Source organism: Dasypus novemcinctus, chromosome 1 (genome assembly GCF_030445035.2).
Source record: "Dasypus novemcinctus isolate mDasNov1 chromosome 1, mDasNov1.1.hap2, whole genome shotgun sequence".
In the NCBI taxonomy this organism is placed as follows: Eukaryota; Metazoa; Chordata; class Mammalia; order Cingulata; family Dasypodidae; genus Dasypus; species Dasypus novemcinctus.
Window position 1 is genome coordinate 67,262,455 of NC_080673.1, and position 27,643 is coordinate 67,290,097.

General features: G+C 33.6%; 1 protein-coding gene across 1 annotated transcript in view; it reads left to right on the forward strand.

Annotated features, from left to right (window-relative positions):
• Nucleotides 1-27,643, forward strand: part of SCLT1 (sodium channel and clathrin linker 1) — a 289,648-nt gene that overhangs the window by 65,330 nt on the left and 196,675 nt on the right. The window contains exons 6-9 of the mRNA XM_004466256.4: nucleotides 10,757-10,892; nucleotides 16,293-16,415; nucleotides 18,026-18,091; nucleotides 27,091-27,161. Of these exons, the coding sequence (XP_004466313.1) occupies nucleotides 10,757-10,892; nucleotides 16,293-16,415; nucleotides 18,026-18,091; nucleotides 27,091-27,161 (396 nt within the window). The remainder of the gene's footprint in view (nucleotides 1-10,756; nucleotides 10,893-16,292; nucleotides 16,416-18,025; nucleotides 18,092-27,090; nucleotides 27,162-27,643) is intronic.

Here is a 27,643-nt window from a genome sequence, read left to right on the forward strand (position 1 = left end):
TCTCCCTCTTTCTCTCTCTCCATAGTTATCCCATTTATAAAGGTCTCCAGTAAGACAATTGAGACCTACACTGGGCCACGCCTTTATCTGAAGAAACCTAGTAGAAGTTCTTACTTATAGTAGTTTTATACTCACAGGAATGAATTGAATTTAAGAACATAATTTTCTCAGGTACATATAGTTATAAGACACTACACCAGCATATGTATGTACGGGGATTATGCATGATGAAACTGGGATTACAGATGGCATAGGGAATTTTTCAAGGATTTTTGACAGGGGTGGATGTACACTTTAGATTTTTCCTAATTGTACTTTAGGACTGGAAAATTCCAGAAAGATTATTCTGGCAAGGATGTATATGAGTCATTGGAAGGCATAAGGGAAACAACAGTTCTATTTATTAGGTTCTTCAGTATTAATCTGAATTAATTAATATTGTACTGTAGTAGTGATGTGGATACCTTCATTGGATAGGCTTGGGCTTTGAGGGTGAGTCAAGTCTGTCAGGCGATGGGACGCATGTGGTAAAAGTGTTGTCTACAGTGTTTTGTAGTTATATGTATTTGTCCTACTTGCTCTTCTTTCTTATTTAATTGATTCTGAGATTCACCAGCACTATCCTCACCCAATTTTAACACAAAATCCATGTGTAGCCATAGTTAATGAATGCTAAAGATTATAGGCAGTGCTTTTTCATTTTAACTGTGTATGAAAGAATGGTAATCTTACTTTCTTTGACAAATTCAGTTCAAATAAATACAGGTTAAAATTGTATTTGCTTCATCTTTGCCACCTTTAAATTATCCATGCCAACTTTCTGTTGCCTATTTGTGATAATTATAATTTCACTACTTCAGTTACTGGCTCAGTCATTGTTCTGACATAGATATTTTAATCTGTCTGGAACTCAGTTCCTAAATCTATAAAATGAGGGCTTTGGAGTAGATGGTTTCAGTTTTAGTGTTTATATTTTTTATGATTTTAGTAAGTATGTTCTAAATGTCTTTTTTTTTTGTCTTTATTTTTTTAATGTTACATTATTTTTTTATGTTACATCCCCCCATAACAACAACCTCCTCCATCTTCATGGGACATTCATTGCATTTGGTGAACACATCTCTGAGCACTGCTGCACCTCATGGTCAATGGTCTACACCATAGCCCAACTCTCCCACAGTTCACCCACTGGGCCATGGGAGGACATACAATGTCCGGTAACTGTCCCTGCAGCATCACCCAGGACAACTCCAACCCCTGAAAATGCCCCCATATCACATCTCTTCCTCCTACTCCCTACCCCCAGCAGCCACCATGGCCACTTTCTCCATAACAAGGCCACATTTTCTTCGATTACTAATCACAGTAGTTCATGGATAGAATATCAGTAAGTACACTCTAATCCATACTCTATTCCTCCATCCTGTGAACCTTAGAATGGTTGTATCCACTTCACATCTATATCAAGAGGGGGCTTAGGTTCCACATGGATGCTGCATGCAATTCTCCTGCTTTCAGTTGTAGGCACTCTTGGCTCCCTGGTGTGGTGGTTGACCTTCTTCACCTCCATGTTAGCTGAGTGGGGTAAGTCCAATAAACCAGAGTGTAGGAGTTGCAAGTCTGTTGAGGCTCAGGGCCTGGCTATCACACGGTCAATCGAGAGATTCAGGTCCCCTCGGTATACATTAAACCCCAGCACCAACTACAGTTCTGGTAAAAGTAACAGGAGAGGCTTGTGGACAAAGATCACATCTGAGTCCAGCTCCATCACACAGAAACACAAACTCTAAAGCAGGGCCAACTGACATGGCACTGAACTCCATCTGCCATGACCATAGAACCAGTGGGTCCTGTAACCCTCAGAAGAACCAATACCTGGGGTTGTATCTACTTTATCTGTCTCTGGGACTCTGCTCAGGTGTGCATAAGGGCAACCCCTCTGATAACATCCCAGCTCTTTATGGAGACTCATAGCCATATAAACTCATTTGTCCTTTCCATTTCCCCCTTTTATTCAGGTCAAAAAGCATTTTTAACTCCTGGTATTATATGTAGACTGAGATATTCTGCTGGTCCGAGTTGACCCATTTATTCAAGGTAATTTTCTAGTTACATCATCAGCTGGTACTTGGTAGTAATCCCTCAGCACCAGTGAGGCTCATCCCCGGGAGTCATGTCCCATGCTGGGGGAAAGGCAACACATTTACATGCTGAGTTTGGCTTCAAGACTGGCCACATTTGAGCAACACAGAGGCTCTCAGGAGGTAACTCTTCGGCACCCTGCAGCTCTAGGCCTTGTTCTTTTAAATATCTTTTGAAGTAATACTGTAAGTGGTAAGATAGAAAAATAATAAAAACTGTAAATGAAACTTAAAAAGCTAGTAATTTAGAGTAAGGGCACTGTATTTTATTATAGTACAATATTTTTTTTTCTTAAAAAAATACTTAGAGTTATCAGAAATATCTTTTCTCCTACTGAATAGTTCATGCCAAGAGTTTGGGAACACTGTGTTGTGTGTGTGTGTGTGTGTGTGTGTGTTGCTCGTATTATACCTGATAAAAGATGTAATAGAGGCCCTTCTAGTTTAGTGATTGGTCTTTTGATTGAGAAAGTCACATAAAATGGGAACTCAAAACAAAACACATACCTTTAAAATATTTTGAGTTTGACTTAATATAAATATATAATATATATATATATATATATAATGTTAAGTCTTTACTTGGAGTGGGGCTGCTAAGTGTAGCTCTTTGTTATTATCTTTCATACATAAATCATATGTGTTGGTTATTTTCATGTGACAACTTGGCCAGGTAATGGTGTCCAATTTTTTGGTCAAGCTAGCCCTGTCCTGACTGTTACAGTGAGGGTAGTTTATGAATTTAAATCATTAGTTGGTTGATCGCATCTATGGCTAATTACATCTATAATCAACAGAGGAGATTGCCTTCAACAATGAGAGTTCTTATCCAGTCATTTTAAGGTAGAACTGATGATTTCAGCAGTCAGAATTTCTATCTCACCTTCTCCTAGGATAGTCATTGAAAGCTTCATCAGAGTTCCCTACCTGCAGCCTTCATTTTTTATAATTTTTAGTTTCAGTTTTTTTGAAGAAGAGTGACAACTTAGAGATCCTTTTAAAGTGTAGAATTCCTCTGTGGTTTTATAATTTTTCTGACTTTTACCTCTAATTCAACAGCAGTTTTTTTTTTAACTCATCTTTATTGAGTTAAGGATTGATTAAATTGATTTATTGAATGTTCTTGCATTCAGTTTTGGTTTCATAGGAGAAAAATAACTTTTTTTATATTTATCACTTTGGGCGGTATTTAATTAAATTGTGCAATTTACAATTTACAACAGGCTGTGTAAGATACGGTAGATTGGTTTAACATCTGTTGCAGCCTTCCTGTACTGCAGAGGCTGGAATCCTAAAAACTAGTTCAGAATGTGAATTAGCACTGCTAATGATATGTACTTATAAGAGCTCAAATTTGGAGCTAAGTAGAGTGAGAGACTGTGCCTGAGGCATCACTTTTACAGATGAGAATCTAACAAGTACAGTGTGGCTGTCTCTAGACCCAACAGTTCTGACAGCAGCTTCTGTCAAAGTTGAGGCTCCTTCTCCTGCAGGCAGCAGCTTTGGCAGTAAATTCCTGATCCCCATATCTCAACTAAAGAGGTGTGATCCTGGAATGAGCACTTGCTATAGATGCCTCCTGATTGGCCCAGCTTCCAAATTATGGCAAAGGTGGTGGTTTCCTCAGCAAACCAGTTCTGCAATAGCTAAAACAGTAAGACTGACTTTTTCCCAGAATTTGCATTAGAAAAAGAGATCAGCTATTTGATGGTGACAGCAGAAAGAGTAGCTACTCAGAGAAGTGTGGTGCTACAAATGTTATTAATTATGATAACACCATTTAGCTTCATGAATCTTTGTATGATTTTCTCCTGTTACTGTTGGGCCAAGCAAATATGTTAGAGCTTTCCCCTTTTTATTTCCCTATGGCTTTCAGAGGTTTTGAATTATTGTATATGAATAAATACCCCTAGAACCAGAACTGTCTTACTGTCTTGCATATTTCTGTTGAACTTAATTAAATTATTTGTCTAATTTTCAAGATTTGTTTACTATACATAAAATAGAGTACTTTGAAAAAGGTTAGTTATTTTCAAATATAATATTATATTTCAAGGATTATAAATTAAAAGGCAAAAAAAGCAAGGATAGAGCAAATAATTCTGAATGAATTGTTGTGTGTATATTTTTATGTTTATATACACTCATATATTAGCCAACAGGACTATCTATTTTTGTTGTTTTTTTAAATACCTATGAAACATTCACAAACATAGACCATGGACTGTAAACTGTCCCCACCACATACACACATACAGATTCCAAAAGTAAAAAATCACATCTGCAATAAAATTAGAAATAACAAAGATTGGGTACTGAGATTTTCTTTTATCTATATTTTCAAATAACTCCTGAGATAAAAAGGAATTGAAAACTAAAATTTTAAACTAGTTCTACTGAACAGCATATCAAAGTAGTGAGATGCAGCCAAAGTAATAATACTCAGAATATTTTATCATTTTTACTTACTCAAAAATTAAAATGAAAAACAAATGAACTAGAGAATTCTGTATACAGTAATGGCAGACTAGATAATTTGGTTTCTTACAAGAAAAACTAGAAAATCTGGGGAAAAATTTAGCAAAAATCACATCTTTTAAAAGTAATCAGAGGCTGTGAAAGTTATGGGACAAAGATCAGGTAAAGAAAGAAGTCCAGGAATATGAGATCACATTTGTTACTACTTTCCCCTAGGCCCATCTTCCTATCCTAGAAGAAGTGGAGAGAGGTTGAAAAACTGAGCAAATCTTGCAACAAATTCACTGTTGCACCATAACCTGAAATCTGCCCACTTCCCTAGCAACAGCTAACAGCACAAGACCACAAGTCCGCCCACAAGTTTCTGCCAATCCCCAGCCGCCCCGTAGCCCTCACTCCTCCTGCTCTACCCCGCCCTCCTCATTCTCTATATAACCCACTGCACTTCCTAATAAAAGTGACTTGCGCACAGACCTGGTCTCCGCGGCTTTCTTCCTCCCCTTGCCGTGCATCCTCCACACCTGAGAGCCCCTCTGAGGCTGTCTGCCGCAGCCTCAGACGCCGCTGCGGTCTAGCCTGACCCCTCCAGACCCCCCCGTCAGCGTCGGGGTTAAACAAACCCCAGCCGCATTTCACAGGGCTAGAAAAATAAAAATTGAAATGAGCACCCAACAGACCTGAGGTGTTGGAGCTCACAAACCTCCAGGAGTTGGACTGGGATATCCTAGGGATAGGAGTGACTCTGGAAATACAGCTGTCCTCAAAAGGTCTGAAACATAGCTCTGAATTATCTGAGTCCTTAATATAGGTATAAAGTGATCAGGGATTGCTAATTCTCCTAAATACCTGAAAAAAAGAAAAGGAAGACCTTTATAAAGGAAGGTATTATCATCCTAGGCCTCAAAATATATTTTTTAAAAAAATATGTATTATCTGGCTTATATCTGGCATAAAAAGAGCTAGTGACAGGGGAAGTGGTTTTGGCTCAACTGATACAGCATCTGCCTACCAGGAAGGAGGTCCAGGGTTCAAACCCAGGGCCTCCTGACCAGTATGTTGAGCTGGCCCATGCACAGTGGTGATGTGTGCAAGGAGTGCTGTGCCATGCAGGGATGTCCCCTGAATAGGGAAGATCCATGCGCAAGGAGTGCACCCCTCAAGGAGAGCTGCCCAGCATGAAAAAAGCTCAGCCTGCCCAGGAATGGTGCTGCACACACACAGAGCTGACGCACCAAGACGACGCATCAAAAAGAGACACAGATTCTTTGTGCCGCTGACAAGAATGCAAGAGGACAAAGAAGAACACACAGCGAATGGACACAGAGAGCAGACAATGGCGGGGGGTGGGGTGGGAAGGGGAGAGAAATAAATTAAAAATCTTAAAAAAAAACTAGTGATAGGAGATGGAGGACAGCATGTTAAAAAAAAAAATAGGTAATAGAAACAGATCCACAAGCTTGGGCTTTAAAATAATTGTGTAATTTGTTCAATGAATTAAAAGACAATATTGAGAATTTTGACAGAGCTAGAACTCTAAAACAGAACAAAATAGAATTTCTAGGACTGAAAAAACTGTGTGTAAGTGAAGAGATAATGGAATAGAGCTTAAGCCAGAAGAAAATTGGAGAATGAAAATCAGAAACAAAGGAGTACAGAATACAGAAATAATTTAAGAGACACAGGGAAAAGAGCTAAAATTCAGTTTGAGTCTTATAAGAAATGGAACGAAAGAAAAATTTGAAGATACAATGTATTCCTAAGTAGGCAAAAAACATCAAGCCACAGATTGAAGCAACAGTATGCCCCATAAGCAGGATAAAGAAGTACCATAGCTAAGTGCATTATTATAAAATTAATACAACATCAAAGCAGAAAGAGATTATTTTCAAAGAATCAGCAGTAAGACTTTTAAATGACTTGTCAACAGAAACAATGGAAATCAGGAGATAATGGAATATCTTCAAAGTGCTGAAAGAAAAACTGTCGGCTTAGAATTTTGTACCTGGAGAAGTATCCTTCAGGAATGAAGGTCATATTTTCAGATGAGCAGAAACTAAAAGAATTTTCATTAGCAGAATTAAAGCAAATACTAAAGGAGTATTCTTCAAAAAGGGGTGAAATAATCCCAGGTGAATGCTCAGAACTATAAAGAATAAATATAGGATAAATTCTAATGAACATCACCAGGTCTAAAACAATAATAATATTATCTCTAAAATGAGGAGAATTAAATTAAGACAGCAATATCACAAAGTTAGGGAAAGAGTTAGTGGAGTTAGAGAGCTCTCAAATTCCAGCATTATCTAAAATAAATAGAATAGTAATTTATTTTAGAGTTGGTAATTCAAAGATTCATGTTATAATCTCAGGGGACAACACTAAAAGGAGAAAGATCATATAACTGCTAAGGTAACAGAGTAGAAATGGAATAATAAAAATTCAGAAGTCAGGAAAGGAAAGATAAAAACAAACAACAGGCAGTGTTAAGTAGATGATGACAGTAAGTGCTGAAATGGTAGACCTAAATATATTTGTAATTACATTAAATTTCAATGTACTACATGCTACAATTAAAAGACAGTAATTTATCAGAAGAGATTTAAGAAAGAAACCCCAATTATATATTTCTAATCAGATATTCCTAAAATAGAATATAGAGTATTGTAAATAAAAGGTTGGGAATAGATATAACATGCAAATGCTAACTAAAAGAAAATTGGTGATATCAGACATAGTAGATTTCAATGCAAAACAGATCATTCAGGATAAAAAGGGATAGTTCATAATGATAAAATATTCAATTTGCCCAATGATATGACAATTCTAAAATGTTATTTTGTTTCATCAGTTGTAACAAAGGTACCACACCAATGCAAAGTGTTAATAAGGAGAAAACTGTGTGTGAGGGCAGGTGGGGTATATGGGCCCTGTGTATTTTCTTCAGAAATTTTTCTGTAATTTATTACTTCTCTAATAAAAATAAAAAATTTAAAAACATTAAATATTATACAGGAAAATGAAAAAAATAAAATTAATATGTATTTAGCACTCTAATTTTAAACATTTGAAATACTGAGAATTAAAGTGTTTTATTTCATTGTACAAAATGTGTTGAGTAGTTTGATCATGCTTGTCTTCTTGTTATATAATTAAGCTATACAGTGAGTATCTTTTCTAAGCCTTGGTGATTTGTTGTACTCCTTTCTAAGTTTAAATCAGCTTCTATCATTTTTTTCCTCTGTGCTTTTAGTGTCATAGAATTCACATGAAATTTTAGTTTCCTTTAATGCGAAGTTTTTTGCTGGCATCACTTCTTCTAGGATATCTTCATCCTTTTCATTACAGCAACTTTCCTCATTTATGTTCATAAGTTTACCCTTGTAAGTTCAAGTGACTATATATCTAGCATCTTGTAAATAGCAGTGACAGCATTCCCATCAGCTTTTTTTTCTATAACTCCATTTGCATTCAATTCACATTTCACTTCTAACATTATCACTTTTAGTTTCATTGCTGCACTTTTATCTTTACTGACCAATTCACTCAGTCATCCATTTTTGGAAAATGTCACATGATTTATCACTGGAAGACAACTTACTACACACTTTGCTATCTGTCTGTGAACTAAATAACAGGTGCCCAGTTACTAATCACTGGCAGACTTTGAGAAAAGTGACTTGATTGGCCAGTGATCATGATATGCACCTGCTATTTACATAGTAATTTGTGGACTTGTGAGCTAGAAGTGAGGTTTGTACTTTATGGAATTACTCAGAGTTGTGATCATAGAAATTTGAATAGTATTATTGGGGGACTGGTGTTATTAAAACTGTAATAACTGCATGTCAGAACTGTGCAAAGTAAGGACTGCTTGGATGTATGAATGAAAGTAAAATAAGCACATGTGAATAGAGCAAAGACATAAGATATGAAGAATTAGTAAAGAAAAAGCAACTAAAATAACATGAAAAAAACCACACAGATATTTAAAAAAGAACTTAATGGAATTCCTGGAAATGAAAACTATTAAAAGACGAGTTAAACATTGGCTCAGACACAGCTGAAGATGGAATTAGTAAACTGGAATAGAGATTTGAGGATATTATATAGAAGGCATAATGGAGATTCTAAAAAGAGCAGAATATAAACGAGAGAGTGAAAGGAGGACAGATAGATTATAAACATATCAGATATTTCAAAAGGAAAGTTTAAAGAAACTTGAGAAAAAGTAACATTCAGAAAGATAATTGATGAAAACTTTTCAGAAATGATTAAAAAAGAACACATGAATTCTCAAATTCAGGAAGCTCAAATTGTGAAAAGAATAAAAGAATAAATTTTAAAACTCTGCACATCATAATGAAAATAGAGAATAAAAAAACAAACCAACAACTGTAATATCATGAAAGTAAACAAAAAATCACAAATTTGTCTTTAATAGACTAACTCTGGCAACTGACTTCTGAATAATCAAAATTGAACCCCAAATGATAACCAGAAAAATATTCTTAAAATCATGAAACAAAAAGAATCATCAATTTTTTTAATGGCAATAACATTCACATATAAAGTTCATCCATTTACTAGTACTGTTCACAAAGTGGTGCAACCATCTCCACCATCTAAACCTAGAACATTTTCATCACTTCAAAAAGAAATCCCATGTAACTTTTGCCCATTGTTTTAGTTTCACCTTCTTTTATTCCTCCTCCTCCTCCTCCTCATGATCATCAACATCAGTATTATACCTTTTATATGGTCAATACTTTATTATTTGTTACAATTACTAGGAGAATAGCTAAATAGATGACACAAATATCTGTTTGATGGTATATTAGGGTACCATTAAAGTATTTACAGAAAACTTTTCATAATATGAGGAAGTGCATATATTTCAATAATAGTTAAAAAGGCAGATTACAATATTATATTAACAATTTGATATATCTGTTTACTATAGTTTCTTTTAGAAAATGCATCACAGCATTAATAATGGGTTTTCTCTGGGATTTAGTATGCTTTTTAAAACTTATTTTTCTGTATATTCATTTTTCTCTGTTAAGCAAATATTTTACATTAGAGAAAGTAATTTTTTAAAAAAAGATATTTAAGAATAAGAACCTTTATATTATTGATACTTCTAAGTACTTTTATTTTACATTAGTGAATAAGCAAGTTCCGTGCTTTACTTAGTGAATAATTTTTTTGTTGTTGTTTCTAACAGTAATTATCTTACTAGTTTTATTTATCAGATGAAAATTGTTTTTGGTAAATATGCTCCAAAAAATAAGATTAATTTTTTTGTGGTTTTAAAGGTGATTTCCTTGAATATTTTAGGTAGATGAAGGTAATTTCTTTGAAAAATGTTCACCCTCAGAAAATATAAATCATAAATAATATTTTTACTTTCTAATTTTATGTAATGTGTTTGAGTTTTTCTAATAGTAAATTTTAAATCTTTTTTTCCTCTTAGGTTTGTATCACTGAATAAAACACTTCATTCTTTTACACCGTACCTTCCTATGTTTTTTAAAATTTGCTTTAATGCATGAAGTATCTTTAATGGTAAAATTAAAATTGAATTTAAGACTTTAGAACTATGCTAGAGCTTATGTGAGAACTACTGAAGTGTAAAGCTTCTAGTAGTTTTAATTTCTAGACCAGCAACCATTTTATCTTTACTCTTTATTTACTAGAACTAGTAAGAGGTGAAATGAGTTTTCTGAAATACAATGAAAAAAATAAATAATTCTACAAGATTTACTATCTCATTTCCCTTTAATTGAACTGGAGGGATGCACTATCATATTGACTTTTCGGAATGGTTTATTTTCTTAATGAGGTATAATGTCTGACTTTTACCTTTTTCAAAAATTTAAATCTCCCTAGGTACAAATGAATTATGCTTGAGTTAATTATGACAAAATAAATGCATTTGAAATTATTTTATACTCTTTTTAGTCTCATAATATATTTTTAAATAGTTATTACTTTCATTTTTGCTTAAAACTTACCTTAAAATGATTTTTTGTAAAGAATGATTTTTGAGCCAAATGTTTATTTAATAGACTCTGATACAGTACTATTGTTATTAAAATGAATTTACATTATTTCTATGTTAACTGTTTGTTTCAAAGGTTACACAGTGAATTAAAAGATGCTGTTGAAAAGCAATTGGAGGCCCTTCCCTTTGGCACAGAGATGGGAAATGATATGTATATAGATGATGAAACAGTGAGGAACCTTCAAGAGCAATTGCAACTAGCCAACCAAGTGAGTGACATATATATTTTTAAATTATATTTTGAATAAAGTTTTAAAAATATTAATCATTATTTATGAGTAATAATAACAAAATTGTTGACACAATGATTTTCTATAATTTAGAGGTCTCTGATACTGTCTTTTCCTCAGGTAGTAAAACTTGTAGTGACTATTCTAACTTTTTATTATAAATATAATTAACATATATATTTAATTGAATCATAAAGTCTTTGGACATGATTTTTTTATTTCTTATGAAAATATCTTAATGTCAAAAGAAATTTTTAAAGAAAATTTAAGCTACTTGCCTAAATTTACTTTTTTTTCATTTTGTGTTTCCGTATGGTACTGTATTTTCTTCAGTTTTCAGAGATTTTGGGATTATATTTTTCTGAAGTTATACTTCTGCTAGAATTACAGTTTATCGTTTTTTTCCCCTCTTCATAATAATTGAAATCTTTGAGATGTTATGTTACATATATCCTGTTTTCAACCCTGTAATTTTTTTGTGAATTTATACATAAGGGAATTTTATTTTAATTTGTAATTTTATAGTTTAGGTATCTTGAATTAGTTTGGATTCCCATTCTCCTACGTTCTTGTTTAGAAAATCTCTTTGTGCCTCCTTCAGCTTCTTCATTTATAACTCAGGAGTAGAGATTCTGAATTATTATGTAGATTGTAGAGCTACCTGTTTTCATTCCTTAGACATTGGTTTTGAAAGTTTTTATTCATGAGAGCAGTTTAATCAGAGTGGCTAAATTTAGTTTGATAGAGAACATGTATTGAGCATTGAATTTTTAAAAATATATATAAAGAAAATGAATTAAAAAGTAGTAAAGCAAGAAAGAATATTGAAATAAATAGAAATTACTTGCAATTATAAGTAGATGTGTAAATGCTTTCTAACCAGATATCAAATGCCTCTTTCAAAAGTTGGAGTACAATATGCATTTGTTATTACTCCTGAAAAAGATAGCAAACAGGTCATATATAAAAGGATTCTTTCTCTTAAAAGCATCTCTATATTTTATTTTGCAGTTGTGTTATAGACTTAAAGTTTTCTTTGTAATTGTACACCTTCAAATAATTTGTCTTCCCTGTGCATTCCTCCTTTGAAACAATACACTCAATAGACTATACTTTAGTAAATATTAACTTTCTGGTAAAATAAGTAAAATTTACTGATTCATGGATAGCTCATACTTTATATGGCTCATCCCTTTTTATTTCTAAGACTAGATGCCATTTGTAGAATTCCCTTCTAAATGTCTGTTCATCCCAAGACATCCGTTTCACTTGTCAGTGCTACACTGTGAGAGAGGTGGACACCTTAGATTGTTAGCATTCGTATTATCACCTTTTTTTCTTATGAACTTGTAGTTTTTCACTACGTTCCTCTGCAATGGATTTATTTTGGTTTATAGAGTGGGGAAAAAGGAAAATATGTAAATAGGACAAGGGGTTTGTGGTTAATCACATACCCTCCTTTGAAATCTCTCTAAAAGAATATTGGGTCATATGGAAACAATGGTAAATAAAGAAATAGTTTTTGACTCTGATACATGTTGTCCACTACTGTATACACTTGTACTCTCATTCTTCACTCCTTCTCTTTTCTTTACTGTTCCTTTTTTTGCCTTCCTCTGCCTACATCTTACTCAGTTTCATATATGTCTGAGGATGGTCTGACCTTTTGTTAAATTTTGGGTTTTGTGAGTTCCAAATTTGAACAAAGGGGAAAAGCAGATTGACTAAAAACAAATTTTCCCACAAAATCTGTAGTGTGCTTTATATAAAATATAAAAATTTAAATGAATGAGCATTTTGGCAATTTTATAAAGTATAACAGAAAATGTTTTAAAAATCCATAAAAAGTAACAGTTAATTCTGCTTAATGCTTCTATATAAAACGTTTATGTATTAATTTGCTTTTAAAGGTATGATAAAAACAATTATATTTGTATCCATCACTAGATTGAAAGACCTTTGTGTCATGCATAAAAACTACAAGTTCAAAATGAATAAATAAAAACCAAATTAAAGTAGAAAATAGAAAATTGAGAGAAAAAGAATTCCTTATTATCAAAGTAATAAGCATAAAAAGTCTAATTAACGATCCAAATCTCTTTAATGATTCTTTGGTGTACCAGACAATGTGCTAAGTATTGATGATAACACTGGAGAACGTTTTTTCCTGTTTCCAAGGAGCATATAGGCTTTTGAAAGAAATGTAGCAAGGTGATTAAGTGTTGGGTTCTGGAGTCAAACTGTTTGACTTTGGTCTCTATTCTGTTTTCCAGCTCTGTGATCATGGGACACATCTTGTGCCTTAACTTCCTCATTTATAAATGGGGATTAGAAAAGTATTTTCTTAGGGGGTTCTTATGGTAACTACATTTTTAAAAGTCTCATAAAGCTGTTAACATAGTGCCTAACACATGTGTGAGTTAGTAAATATTACCTATTATTTTTATCATCTTTATTATCGTCATTATTGATCAGCCAGACAGGTAAATAAGAATTAAAATTAGATGCAGAAGGTACTGTACAGACTAAGTGTATTGGTTTGGGAGCCAGTAGCAATAGTACAATATTAAGTACTTGATTTAATATTAATATTATTAATATAGAGTATTTTCTCCTATGGTAAGGACTTGTAAAAACCTTTTTGAAGGACAGTTTGTCAGTAAGAGCCTTAGAAATGTTTATATCCTTTAACAACTTAATTCAATTTCTAGGAGTCTATCTTCTGTAAAAATTAATGAATAAGTGTGTTCATTTTAGTATTATTTATGATAGTGGAAACTGGAAATAGTTTAAATATCTATAATATGAAATCAGTTAAATTGTAGCTTATGCAAATGATGGTTATTATACCAATTTTGAAAATAATGTATTAGTACATTGGTTCTTAAATTTTAGTGTACATAAGAATTACCTGGGAAGCAGATTTGGCCCAATGGATAGGGCATCGCCTACCACGTGGGAGATCCAAAGTTCAAACCCAGGGCCTCCTGACCTGTGTGACGAGCTGGCCCACGCACAGTGCTGATGCATGCAAGGAGTGCTGTGCCACGCAGGAGTGTTCCCTGCATAGGGGAGCCCCACGCGCAAAGAGTGCACCCCGAAGGAGAGCCGCCCAGGGTGGCGTCACACACATGGAGAGCTGACACAGCAAGATAACATAACAAAAAGAGACACAAATTCCCACAGAAGAACACACAGTGAATGGACACATAGAGCAGACAACTGGGGAGGGGAAGTGGAGAGAGTAAGCGAACAAACAAATAAATAAGTAAATAAGTCTTTTAAAAAAAAGAATTACCTGAAAGTCTGTTGAAACACAAATTCAACTAAGTGCCTACCCCCACAGATTCAAGATATCTGGGATGAGGCTTAAGAATTTCCATTCCTAAAAGGTTCTGAGGGTGATACAGATGCTCTTAGTCCTTTGAGTACCACTGATCTTGGCGAATCTGGGTTTTCTAACTGGTATTTGAGGAGATTCTTGTCACCAGGCAGATTTGGGAAGTAGTGCAATCTTTTGAGATAAAAGGCATTTTTATGACCATTCTACAGAGAAGGAAATTGAGGCTCAAGTAAATGAACTCAGTTGTCCAGGATCATTCATCTAAGAATTAGGTATCCAACCCAAGTCTTCTGGCTCCATATTCTTTGTTTCTCTATAATTTTTAAAACTATGCACGTTTTGGCAAAACTAATTTATGGTATTAGAAGTCAGGTTAATGGTAATTTGCAGGGAGCTATAGTAACTGGAAGAGGTCACTCAAGGGGCATCTGGCTTTCTGGATACTGGTGATGTTCTGTTTCTGGAACTGGGTACTGGTTACCTGAATTTGCTTACTTTGTAAAAATTCGTGATTTATGCGTTTTCTGAATGCATATTATATTATTTAAAACTTATATACATGTATTTGTTTTAAATGTGTTCTCAGTATGTTAAAAAATGTCACTATGCAGTCTTATCATATTAAAACTAAAAGGGTGAACTAAGTCTGACCTGGGATTTAAAAGTTTGTGCTTCAGAGACAAATAAATGAAGATTTCTCCCCAACTTTGTCAGCAACTTGCTGAGGGATCCCAGGCAAACTGCCTTATTTCCCTTGTTTAAGAAGAGAATTGTGGGAGCGGATGTGGCTCAAGCAGTGGAGTGCCTCACTCCCACATGGGAGGTCCAGGGTTCAGTTCCCAGGGCCTCCTAGAAAGAGAAAACAAACAAACAACAAGCAAACAGACAATGGGGCCAACTCATGGGAGTTGATGTGGCTTAGCTGTTGAGTGCCAGCCTCTTGCATGTGAGGTCCCAAGTTCAATCTCCAGTCTGGTATCTCAAAAAAAAAAAGAAAAGCAAATTGTTTCTACCTCCTAGGTCAGCATTTCTCAACTTTTTTGGTTTTAGGACCCCTTACATTTTAAAAAATTATTGAGGACCCAAGGAGCTTTTTGTTTTTGTGGGTTATATATCCATTAATAGTTACCTTATTAGAAATTAAGACTGAGATAATTTAATAAAAGGGAGCATTTGCCCCTGAGTGGTGATGACATCATATATCATGTAGGCTTTGGAAAACTGGAAAACTACACACACACTAGTGAGAGAATAAAGGTGAAAAAGACAAATAATGTCTTGAGATTATTCTGACATGATTTTGACCTCAAGGACTCCTAAATAGGCTTGGGGACCCTAAAAGTCCCTGTACCACACTTTGAGAATTGCTGTACTGAAAGAGTGATTAATCACCTGAGAAAAGTCTCATTATAAAATGCCAAATGAAAACAGAATAATATAAACAATATATGATTCCAAATTTTGTTGAAAGAAAAAAAATACAAAGCTCTCACCTAAAACCACATTTTTAAATGTGAAAACCTACAACATTTATAAAGATGATTATATTCAAATGTTGGCAATATATACTGTCAGGTGGGAAAATTATAGCTGAATCTTACATTCCTCTTTATTTATCTATATCTTCCTAATTTTCTAAGGTGAACATTTATTACTTTTACAATCAGAAAAAAATCACTTGTACTTTGCAATGCAGGTCAGGGAGTGAGTTTTCTTCTTCAATAATTTCTAAGATTTACACTTCCTTATGGAACAAGGATTATGGTTTAAATTTGTATCCTGAACTATGTCTCTTTTAACTATGAAATGTGGATAAAAAGACAATTTCAAAGTAAGGAGTTTTTCATCTTTAGTTTCAGTCTCTAAATTATTTATACAAATTCATATCTTCAAAAATTATAACTATAATTCCATCTTTTCATAAGTTCTATTTTTATTTTTGTGACCTTATAAGAACTTGTTCTGTAAAAGAATGATTCATTTGAACTATGCAATAATCTAAAAATAATGAAGTATTAAATAATTTGATTTTATAGGAAAAAACTCAGGCTGTGGAACTCTGGCAGACTGTTTCTCAGGAGCTGGACAGACTGCAGAAACTTTACCAGGAACATGTGACTGAAGCTCAGATTCATGTAGTTGAAAGTCAAAAGCAAAAGGTAATCTTGGAGTTCATGTTTTTCTTGTATATCAATATAAATTTTATTCTGAAGAAAAGTTTTGAAAGGAATAACTAAGTCTCTATTTTGTTATTTATGTTAACAATGAAGAGATCCTTGATGGTTAGCCATCTCTTGAACAGATAAGATAAAGCAATGTCTGGTATACATTGGTTAGCAGTGAAGTATTTAGTTCTAAGAAGTAGCTATGTAAAGTGGTTTAGGTTATTATATGTAAATGGAGCTCCAAAACAGTTATTTGCTTGATTTCCTACCTGGTTTAAAACAAACAAAAAACCTGCTCATTAGATCATAGCCAATGAAGAAACATGCTCAGATATAATGGACAGTGCAAAGAAAAATGAAAGTGTTAACAGCCTTAAGTGTGACTTATTACTAAAATAAATATCATTTGTCTAACATAAATTAGAATATAATTCTGCAGTAGGAAGGACTGTAAATGGTTATTAAGGACTTCTTTCTATTCAAAGGGGAAGTTATTTTTATATTCTTCCTGTTAAGTGCACATCTAGCCTTTGCTTTACACCTCTTTTAAACCTACTCTGTCACAGGCCATCCATTCCATCAGAAAATCTTCCTTTTTATTCTTCCATTCTTTTTTTTTTTAAATTTCTGATAGGTACAGAGTAATTCCAATTCTAATCTGTCTATAGATTTTGAGAAGGCAGTTGTTTAAATTATCATGCCTCTCTTCCAACTCTCACAGACTTCTAGAATTCCAATTTGACTGTTTCCATTATTATCACTATAATTAGTAATTTCTACCTAAAAGAAATCATAAGATACTTATATGAAGCTTTATAGTTTAAAAAATGATTTTTCTAAACATGTCCAAGTTAATAATAATGTGGTCTGAGCCAAAGGACTTTTATAAAATCTGAAATCTGGAAACCACTTTTAATGTAAGATCTCTAGGTATATATCCCCATTTAGGTTATCAACTCTAAACTGATCAGGTTTTTTTTTTTTTTTTCACCTGAGTATGATCATTCTTGTACACTAGCTATGCATTTAGTTTTTTTTTTTTAAATATATACAGGACTTTACATTTGTTTCTCTGGTTATCTATTAATGTTTAATTTCATCATCTGGCATATTAATGGCCCCTTCTGATTTTGTGTCATCTGCACTAATAATGATTATTTGGTCCAGGAGAGGCAGTCAAACAATTGAAAACTTGTGTGACATTCAAGCCAAGAAAATTTTTTAAAAAAGGGTGGGGGACGGAGTAATAACCTCTTGTGCCATGCTTTGTATTATGTATTTTGAAGGGTTTGAATGTAGTTCTCCAATCTTGGACAAGGTCTTTCTACCAAATTATTTACTACTGGGTTGATTTCTAGAAATAATGGGTTTTACATAAAACATAAATAGCTACATTAGTTTCAACATTGCTAACTTTATTTTAACCATTAAAAATATCATTTCTTCAAATATTAATTCATATAATAATAGTTATTAGAATGCCAAGTGATTTAATTTAGACTTAGGCATAAAGATTTTCGACTTTAATTTAATTAAAAAATTAATTGAGTTGTGATCAAAATAATATTTACTGTAACCCTCCACCCCCTACTTTCCTGTTTTAGGATCAGCTGACCAATTTTCAGCAGCTGACCAAGCAACTTCATGTTACTAATGAGAACATAGAAATGGTAAGTGAAAACATCCATTCAGAGTACTCATTTCTATAAACCAAATTGTCACTATAAATAATCATTTATTTATGCTAATGAAAATGAACAACAAAAGAAACAAGTTCCATGAAGTTAAAATAGGTGGTACTCTTTTCTCTTTGTCTCTTTTTCTTTGAAATTTAATAGCATGTCATGGTTCACAGTACTTCTTGGAGATCTAAAAGCTAACATATATCAGAAATATATCCTAATATGAAAATACTTTTAGGGTCCTTGGTAAGATATCCTAAGAGTAATCTAGACTGTGAGCTCACCAAGAGTAGGGCTCATGCTTTATTCTTTGTATTTCATTCAGTACATTGCTGTCATATAATAAAGAATAGTAGGAATGTTTGTTAAATAAATAAATGACCCAGTTTCTTAAAAATATAAAGAAACTAAGATTCATTCATTGGTTTGACCACCAGTGCTAACTTTGGAATACCTAAATTTCCCTGTTAACATTTTCATTAAAAAAATATATACAATTAGCCCCTCATCTGCTCTTAATATTTTTCCCCTCATTTTTCATTCTTTTGTTTACCTTTTTAGAATTTTATTTTTACCTTATTGTTGAGTAATAGGATTATGACATCCCAGATAATTCCTCTCTTTCCCTCCTTCATTCTTACTTAGTTACTCTGCTACTTGTTAGTACTTAATGAAAATGTCTTTGTATAAGGGTAGAGTTGTGTTATCAAAAGTAAGTTATCCAATTTTATTCTACTTCATTCTTTTTTCTTAACCATGTAAAAATTTATTTTAAAAATCTCTCGCTAGCCTATTTATGTTAACATATAGCAATTGCCAGTCACTTATTTTTGAAAGTATATATCTTGGAGTTTAAAAATAGTTTTAAAGTGCTCCAGAACAAAATGACTGATATTAAGATAGGCATTTTTTAACTGAATGGATTCCTACATGGGATTAATGCTTTAACCTAATATCACAATTATTCATTCTTTTAGTTTATCTCCTAGAATTGTGGGAATTATGTATTCGGCATTGTGTACCACAGATCCCCTATTTAATTATAAATAACCTATAATCATTCTCATGAAAAACTAAGTCTTATGAAGAAAGTCATGGGAAGAAGGATGTTGGAATAGTCACAAGAATTTTTAAGGCACAAGAATTCATAGTTTAAAGCCAAAAGCTAAGAATAATAAACTATAAGTTACGTTAATGTGCTAGAATGACAAGATTATAAAAGAGAGTTGTGCTAAAAAGAGCAAAGCAAGGACAACACAGGTGGTTAAAATAAAGGAAAATGGTTAAGAGAAATTTTAAAATGAGTTTTTCTTAAAGTATATAGTGGATATTAAGCAAGAATACTAAGTGAAGAGAGAAAAAGTGAAGTGATTATAAAGATCTTGTACATCTAGAGAATTCAGATTATAGTCAAAAGTGCAAACCTTGGTCAAGAGCAAACTAAGAGATTAAAGACTTGAAGAAAAGTGCCCCTAAATATATTAAAGTTTACATTAAAAAGTTTTCTGATTACATGAATAAACTAAATGACTAGGTTCACATAAATGTATAATAAATTGATGAGTATACAATAAATAAACTATTTTTTATGACTAGTATATGTTAGTAAAAGGCAGAAGGTAAAGTGTAAAGTGCCCTGACCTGAATAGTACATAAAAGTACAAGTTTTTATTTATTTACTATGCCTATAGATAATAGTGCGAGTACACATATCTTAGTTGTTTTAATATATTTAAAAAATCATATTTCTTGAAGTTCTCTCCTTTCTATAAAATTAATTTAAAAAATGTTAATTGCACACTAAGTTCCAGGCGCTATTATAAGTTCTCAGAATTTCATGAGAAGTGTCCATCTACCAACAAAGCCTCTTTCTACTTGGATAAACAGGACTAACATGTTTAACCAGTAAATTGGTGCTAAAGTAGACAAAGATTGAAAGGGACGCTTCCCTAGACCTTTACGAATTCCCAAATTCTAGAATATTTTTTATAGTATGTAATTTTCTTTGTGATCACAATTACAGAACAATTAAACCAAATTCACATGCAGTTGTTGTGCTACTAATAGGCTTGCAAGCAAGTTAGGCAACTTTGTTCCCAATACCAGCTTCTTTTTTTCTCTTTTTCTTTCCTTATTTCCTTTATTAGAGAAGTTGTGGGTTTACAGAACAATTATGCTTTAAATACATGATTCCCATAACCTACCTACCAACAGCAACTTTCATTGGTGTGGAATATTTGTTGCAATTGATGATAATACATTTTTATAATTGTACAATTAATTATAGTCCATGGTTTAACATAGGGTTCACTGTTTAGTTTAGTTCCAAGGATTTGAAAAAAATTTTATTCTGTTATCACATATACAATCTAACATTTCCCCTTTTAATCATATTAAAATAAATATTTCATTGCTTGTAAAAACTTTCACAGTATTCACTATCATTCATTACCAAAACTTATCGATCATTCTGAATAGGAACCCTGTGTATTTTAAGCCTTAACTTCCCATTCCCTATCCCTATCCTGGCCCCTGATAACCTTTATTCTAGATTCTGACTCGATGAGTTTACTTATTCTGATTGTTCAGATCAGTGAGATCATACAATATTTGTCCATTTGTGTCTGGCATATTTTAGTCAACATGATGTCTTCACAGTTCATCCATGTTGTCCCATGTATCAGGACTTCATTCCTCTTTTATGGCTGAATAATATTCCATTTATGTATATACCACCTTTTGTTTATCCATTCATTAGCTGATGGACTCTTGGGTTGCTTCCATCTTTTGACAATTGTGAATAATGTCACTATGAACATCAGTATGCAAATATCTGTTCAAGTCTCTGCTTTCAGTTCTTTTGGGTGTATACCATCTATTGGGATTGATTCTTCTTATGGTAATTCTCTACATAGCTTTCTGAGGAACTGCCAAACTGTCTTCTACAGCAGCTACAACTTTTACGTTGCCACCAGCTGTGAATGAGTATAATTATTTCTCTGCATCCTCTCCAACGCTTGTTATTTTCCATTGTTTAATAGCTGCTATTCTAATGGGTATGAAGGGGTATCTCACTGTGGTTTTGATTTGCATTTCCCTAATGGCTAATGATGTGGAGCATCTTTTCATGTGCTTTCTGGCCATTTGTATATCTTCTTTAATAGAGATGTTTGTTCAAGTCTTTTGCCCATTTTAAAATTGGGTTGTTTGTCTTTTTGTTGTTAAATTGAAGGATTTCTTTATATATTCTGGATATTAATCCTTTATTGGATTTGTGGTTTCCAAATGTTTTCTCTCACTGTGTAGTTTGTTGTTTTACTTTCATGATAAACTCTTTTGAGGACCAAAAGTTTTTAATTTTGATGAGGTCCAATTTATCTTTTATTCTTTTGTTGTTTGTTATTTGGGTGTAAAGTCTAAGAAACCATTACCAAACACAGGTCCTAAAGATGCTTCCCTGTGTTTTTTTCTAAAATATTGCTAATTCTAGCTCTTATATTAAGGTCTTTGATCCATTTTGAGTTGCATTTCAGTATATGGCATGAGTTAGGGTTCTTCTTTCTTTTTCTTTGTAAAGGGAGATCCAGTTTTCCCATCACCATTTGTTGAAGACACTGTTCTTTCTCAACTAAGTGGTCTTTGCCACCTTGTCAAAATGAGTTGGCCATAAATATGAGTGTTGAATTTCCAAACTCTCAATTGGATTCCATTGTTCTATATGTCTGTCCTTGTGCTGTTTTGATTACAGTGGCTTTATAATAAGTTTTAAGATTGGAAAATGAGAGTCCTCCAACTTCAGTCTTCTTTTCCAAAGATGGCAGTAGCTATTTGGGGCCCCTTACCCTTCTATGTAAATTTGATGATTTGCTTTTCCATTTCTCCAAAGAACGTTGTTGGAATTTTAATGGGGATTGCACTCAATCTATAAATTGCTTTAGAAATATTGACATTTTAAGGATATTTAATTTTCCAATCCATGAACATGGATTGTCCTTCCATTTATTTAGGTCTTCTTTAATTTCTTTTAGCAATATTTTTCACTTTTTTGTGTGCAAGTCCTTTATATCTTTAGTTATATTTATTCCTAGATGTTTAATTCTCTTAGATGCGTTTTGGAATGGAATATTTTATTGATTTCTTGTAATCGTTTATTGCTTGTGTATAGAAACACTACTGATTTTTAGGTGTTCATCTTGTATACCATGACTTTGCTTAATTTCTTTATGAGCTCTAGGAGTGCTGTTGTGAATTTTTCAGGATTTTCTTTATATAATATCATTATTAGTACATGATCTGAACTTCTTTTGTGGCCCAATGTATGTTCTTTCATGGAGAATGATCCATGTGCTCTCAAGAAGAATGTGTATTCTGTTTTTGTTGGGTACAGTGTTCTATAGATGTCAGTTTGATGTATTTGGTTTAATATTTCATTCAAGTCCTGTACTCCATATAGATCTTCTGACTATTGGGGGGGTGTTGTGTTAAAGTTTCATGTTATTGATGTAGAACCACCAGTTTCTCCCTTCAGATCTGTCATTATTTGCTTCATATATTTTGGGGCTTTGCTGTTAGGTGCATATATATTTATAGTTGTTACATCTTCCTGTTGAATTTTTGCCTTTATCAGTATATAAGGACCATCTTTGTTCCTTGTAACTTTTTTTTTTTGGAGGTACCAGAGATTGAACCCAGGACCTCATATGTGGGAAGCAGGCACTCAACCACTGAGCTACATCTGCTCCCCAATGAGAGTTGCTTTTTTTGCTTGTTTTTGTTTTTAGGAAGTACTGGGGGTCGAACCCAGGACTTCGTACATAGGAAGCGAGTTCGACTACTTAAGCTATATGTGCCACCCCCTCATAACTGTTTTTAATAAAAGTCTATTTTATCCAATATTAGTATAGCCACCCCAGCTCTTTTGCTTTCAACTTTCACGGTATATATTTTTCTGTCCTTTTTACCCTCAACCTACTTGTGTCGTGAAGGTGAGTCTCTTGCAGACAGCGTATAGTTGGGTCATGCTCTTTTGTAGATTCTGCCAGTCTCTGCCTTTTGATAGGAAAGTTTTATCCATTTAAAGTGAATACTGATTATATGGGACTTTATTCTTCCATTTTGCTACTTTCCTTTGTAATTCTTAGACCCTTTTTTGTCCCTTTCTTCCATTAAAGTCCATTTTTATTTAATCCTATTTGTGTGTATGTGTGAGTTGTACCATATTGAGTGCCTTCTCATTTCTGTTGTATATATTTTTCATCTATTTTCCTTTTGGTTACCATGGGGTTAACATTTAACATCCCAAACATATAACCATCATGTGGTTTGATAACAAGTTTTCTTTAATAGAATGTACACACACTTTTCCTAGTCCCTCTGTCTCTCCACCTGCTTTCTGTACTTATTACCACTCATATCTTTGTACATTGTATATCCAGCAACATAGTTTTATCATTGTTTTTTATGCAGTTGAACTTTAACACCTGTAGGAAATAAGATGTGGATTTACATACCAAAAAATAATACAACAATACTCGCATTTATAATAATATAATAATTATAATTTATAATGATCTCCCTCAGGTTTTATTTACTGAAAATATCTTATCTCACCCTCATTTATGAAAGACTCTATGCTAGCAATAAAATTCTTGGCTGGCAGTTGTTTTCCTTTAGCACTGAATTATTTCAACCAACAGCTTTCTTTCCTCCATGGTTTCTGATGAGATATCGGCCTCAATCTTATTGGGACTCCTTTGTACATAACACGCTGCTTTTCTTTGCAGCTTTCAGAACTCTCTCCTTGTCCTTTGCATTTGATAGTGTAATCTTTATATGACAGGGTATCTTTTTCTTGATGTTTATCCTGTTAAGTGTTTCTGAGCTTCATGGATCTGCATATTTATCTTTTGCTAAGTTTGGAAAGTTCTGTCATTATTTCTTTGAATATTCTTGTTCCTGGGGAGGAAAATGCCCTTTTCTATCTCCAGTGAGCTAGCCAGGACCTGGACCCCAAGGTTGCCTGCCACAAGAGTCGTGGATCAGTGCTGGTAGCTGTTATACGTAGGGAGCAGTTAACTGTCCTTTACTTGTAGTTTATCAGTCCCTTCCTCAGCTCTTTCCTAGATACTTCACACTGTCCTTCTGGCCTTTGAAGTTTCAAAATAGTTGTTTCAGACAATCCCTGCCTGTTTAATTGTTGTTTTGTTAGAAGGACTCTGTCCTGGAAATCCCTACTTTGCCATCTTCTCTGATAGTTGAGTTAAGCCCCAACACTAGCTTCTTAAAATGCACAACCTTAATTTATATTTCTGCTATTTACTCTATGTCATTTATCTTGAGGTGCTCCCAAATAATCATAATACAAGTATTAATTATGCTAACACCAAGATGGTATATAATAAAGTACTAATTGTCTATTAGAGATACTGTAGAAGTCAAGAACATAGATCAATTTGGGCTGAAATAATTGAGATTGCTTCATTAGATAGTTTGAAAAGATATTAGAGGTCATCTGTTCCCCCAAATGATACAGATATCTGTTTTAATTTGGTAGACTGGTGAAATGCAATATATCAAAAATAGATTGGCTTTTAATGATGGGAATTTATTAGTTATTATAAGCTAACAGTTTCGAGGCTGAGAAAAATGTTCAAATCATGGCATCATCAGGCAATGGTTTCTCCCCAAAGACTCGCTGCCAGTGATCCTGAACTCATTTGTCACTGGGCAAGGCATATAGCGACATCCGCTGGTTTCTCACTTTTCTTTTGGGTTTCCTTGCTTTCAGCTTCTGGCTTCTGTGGCTGTTTTTCCTTCTCTTCATATTCATCCTGGCTATAAAGGTCCTCAGTAAGAGGATTCAGACCCGTCCTGGGCCACGCCTTATCTGAAGTTACTTAATAAAAAGATCCTACTTAAATAGGTTTACATGCACAGGAATGGAATAGCTTCAAGCACGTACTTTTCTGGGGTCCATACAGCTTCAAACCATCTCAACCTCCTTCTATTAAATACCTTTTAATTAAATTATCATCCAGCCTCTGCTTGAATATTTCCTGTAAGAGGTTTTATCACTTTTCCAAAAAGCCTCTTCCTTTAAACCCTCTAATTATGAGAAAGCTTAAATTTCTCTCATTGATATGTAGTTTTATCTTCTGGAGCAATACAGAACAAGCTCATTTCTTCAAGACAGCTTCAGTTGTTTGCTTATATGCATTATGTTTTCATTGGTTCATGCTAAATAATATACCAGTTTTTATTTATTTATTTTTTAACCTTTCTGGTGTGGTATGATTTAACTAATTATTATTCTAGCCTTCCTTCTCTGCACTCAATAGTTGGTCTACAGTAGTCTATATCCCAAGATTAAAATGTAATCCTGATACTTTCTTTCATGTTTAATAAAGATGCTCACTCATTCATTACTTGAAGATATAGGCACCTAGAATCTACTAACTCATATGCCAGGCATTAGGACTTCCGGTAAAAATTGATCCTCGAAAACACATTTTAGCCAGGAATACATAAACTTAAAGTATGAAATTTAAATGCAATGCATTGTGATCAGAGCTACTGTAAAGATAAGCATAAAGTTTTAAAAGAGGAAACAGTTGACTGCCTGTGAGTGAGTGATCCTACTGGGAAGCTTTCCTTATGCAAATAACCTTTCAGTTAGGTAGATTCTGAAGGACAAATGTAGGCATGCAGGCATTATGAGGACATCCCAGGCAAAAGGAACTACAGTAGTGAATAGTTTGGTATAGGAAGAGTCTCGATAACATGTTAGTGAATGCAAGGAGCTGGAAAGTTGCTTAAACTCAGATTATAAATGTCTGTATATGCCCTAAAACTTTATTGAGAATGCATTTGGAAGTCAATGATGGCTTTTAAGCAAAGTCATGACGTAACATGAATGTATTTTAGAAAGATTGCTTTAATGGCAGTGTAAGATGGAGGCATGAGAATTTTGTACTAGTCATGGAAAGAAATAATGAGAAGCTGAACGTAGAGCTAGATTCTTAAGATCAAAATAATGCTTATACCCACATAAGCTTATAGTACATTTATGTAATAGGTTCTTAGTATTTCTTAAATTTATCTACTGAAAATTAAGCAAGAGTTTAACTTGATGTGGCAAAAATATGATGTCAGTGAAATTGGGTAGAGTATGAGAGAAAGCATAATGAAAGCTGCCTCGAGGACTCTAGTTGGAGAGATGTGTAATATATTTGATCTGTTGTAATGGGAAGAGACTGAAATCAAAACCATAAGTTTGGAGATAACTAATATATGTGAAATGATAAGGGATTTTTGTACTATGATGATAAAACCAGCTCTTGTGGATGAATTCCCTTCGAAAAATTGTTTCTACACTTAGGGTTTGTCCACAAGCCAACCCTGAGAAAAGGGTTCCAAAGCATGTAATTTATTTAGGAGATAATACCAGAGAGCACCACAGGGTGTAGGGAAATAAGACAAGATAGGGAAGGGAAGGCAGCCAACAAATAGTAAAGGGTTTTTGAAAATCAAGCAAGTTAACACTATAGGTAACTGAAACTTAATTCCAGTATTAAACTCTGGAAGCAAGTATAGAACACACGCCCCAAAGTTATCCTACCCACAGGGCAAGGGAATTTTGGATACTTTATTCTCATGCAGATATTGGACTACTCCAGACCAGGGTGGGGCATTAATTCTACACTTATAACCTTCCACACAGGTAGGCAAGCAAAGTGGGCTCATATGGCCAGAAAAAACACTGAACAAGCCCTAATGCAGGTGCAGGCAGTTCGAAGTCAGGCAGGGATCCACTGTAGCAGTAATGAAGTAGGCACCAACTGTAGTGGTAAAAGTACAAGGAAAGACCGCCAAAAACCTCATTATCATGCGTTTCATTTCATTTTTTCTACTTATATACCTTATAAATGTTAAAGATCTAGTTCTAGAATGTTCTAATATTGAATGTTTCTATTTTTTTCTTGTAACAGACCAATCAACATTTTCTGAAAACAGTAACTGAGCAAAATGTGGAAATTGAGCAACTGCGAAAACAACTTAGGTATTTTCAAAACTGAATTTTGTTATTTTTTTATGAATTATTTTTCATTAAGGAAACTGATGCTAGCATTTTTCCTGCAGGTTTTCTTTCTTTGATTAAGTTTCTGTTGGTTGCTTTATGTATGAATGGTCTTTTGAGATGGGAAGAGACAAAAAAACCAAGACTGTCAGGAAGTAATTATAATTTGTACATGAGGGATTAAGAGATACACCATGATGGGAAAAAAACAGTGGTTACAAAAGAAAATTAACCTCCTTAGAAAAAAATTTTCTACATGTAAAAGGTTCTCCCATTAGCAGACCCTGAGAAAACGGTTTCAAAAAATATAGTTTACTGAGGAAGTTACACCAAGGAGCTCCAATAGATGTGTGGGGAATTAAGACAGGGAAGAGAAAGGGAAGAGAGCCAATAAAACTGTTCTAAAAACCAAGCAGCCTAATACTGTACATATATATTTTGGCCCTGTGGTTTAATAATCATTA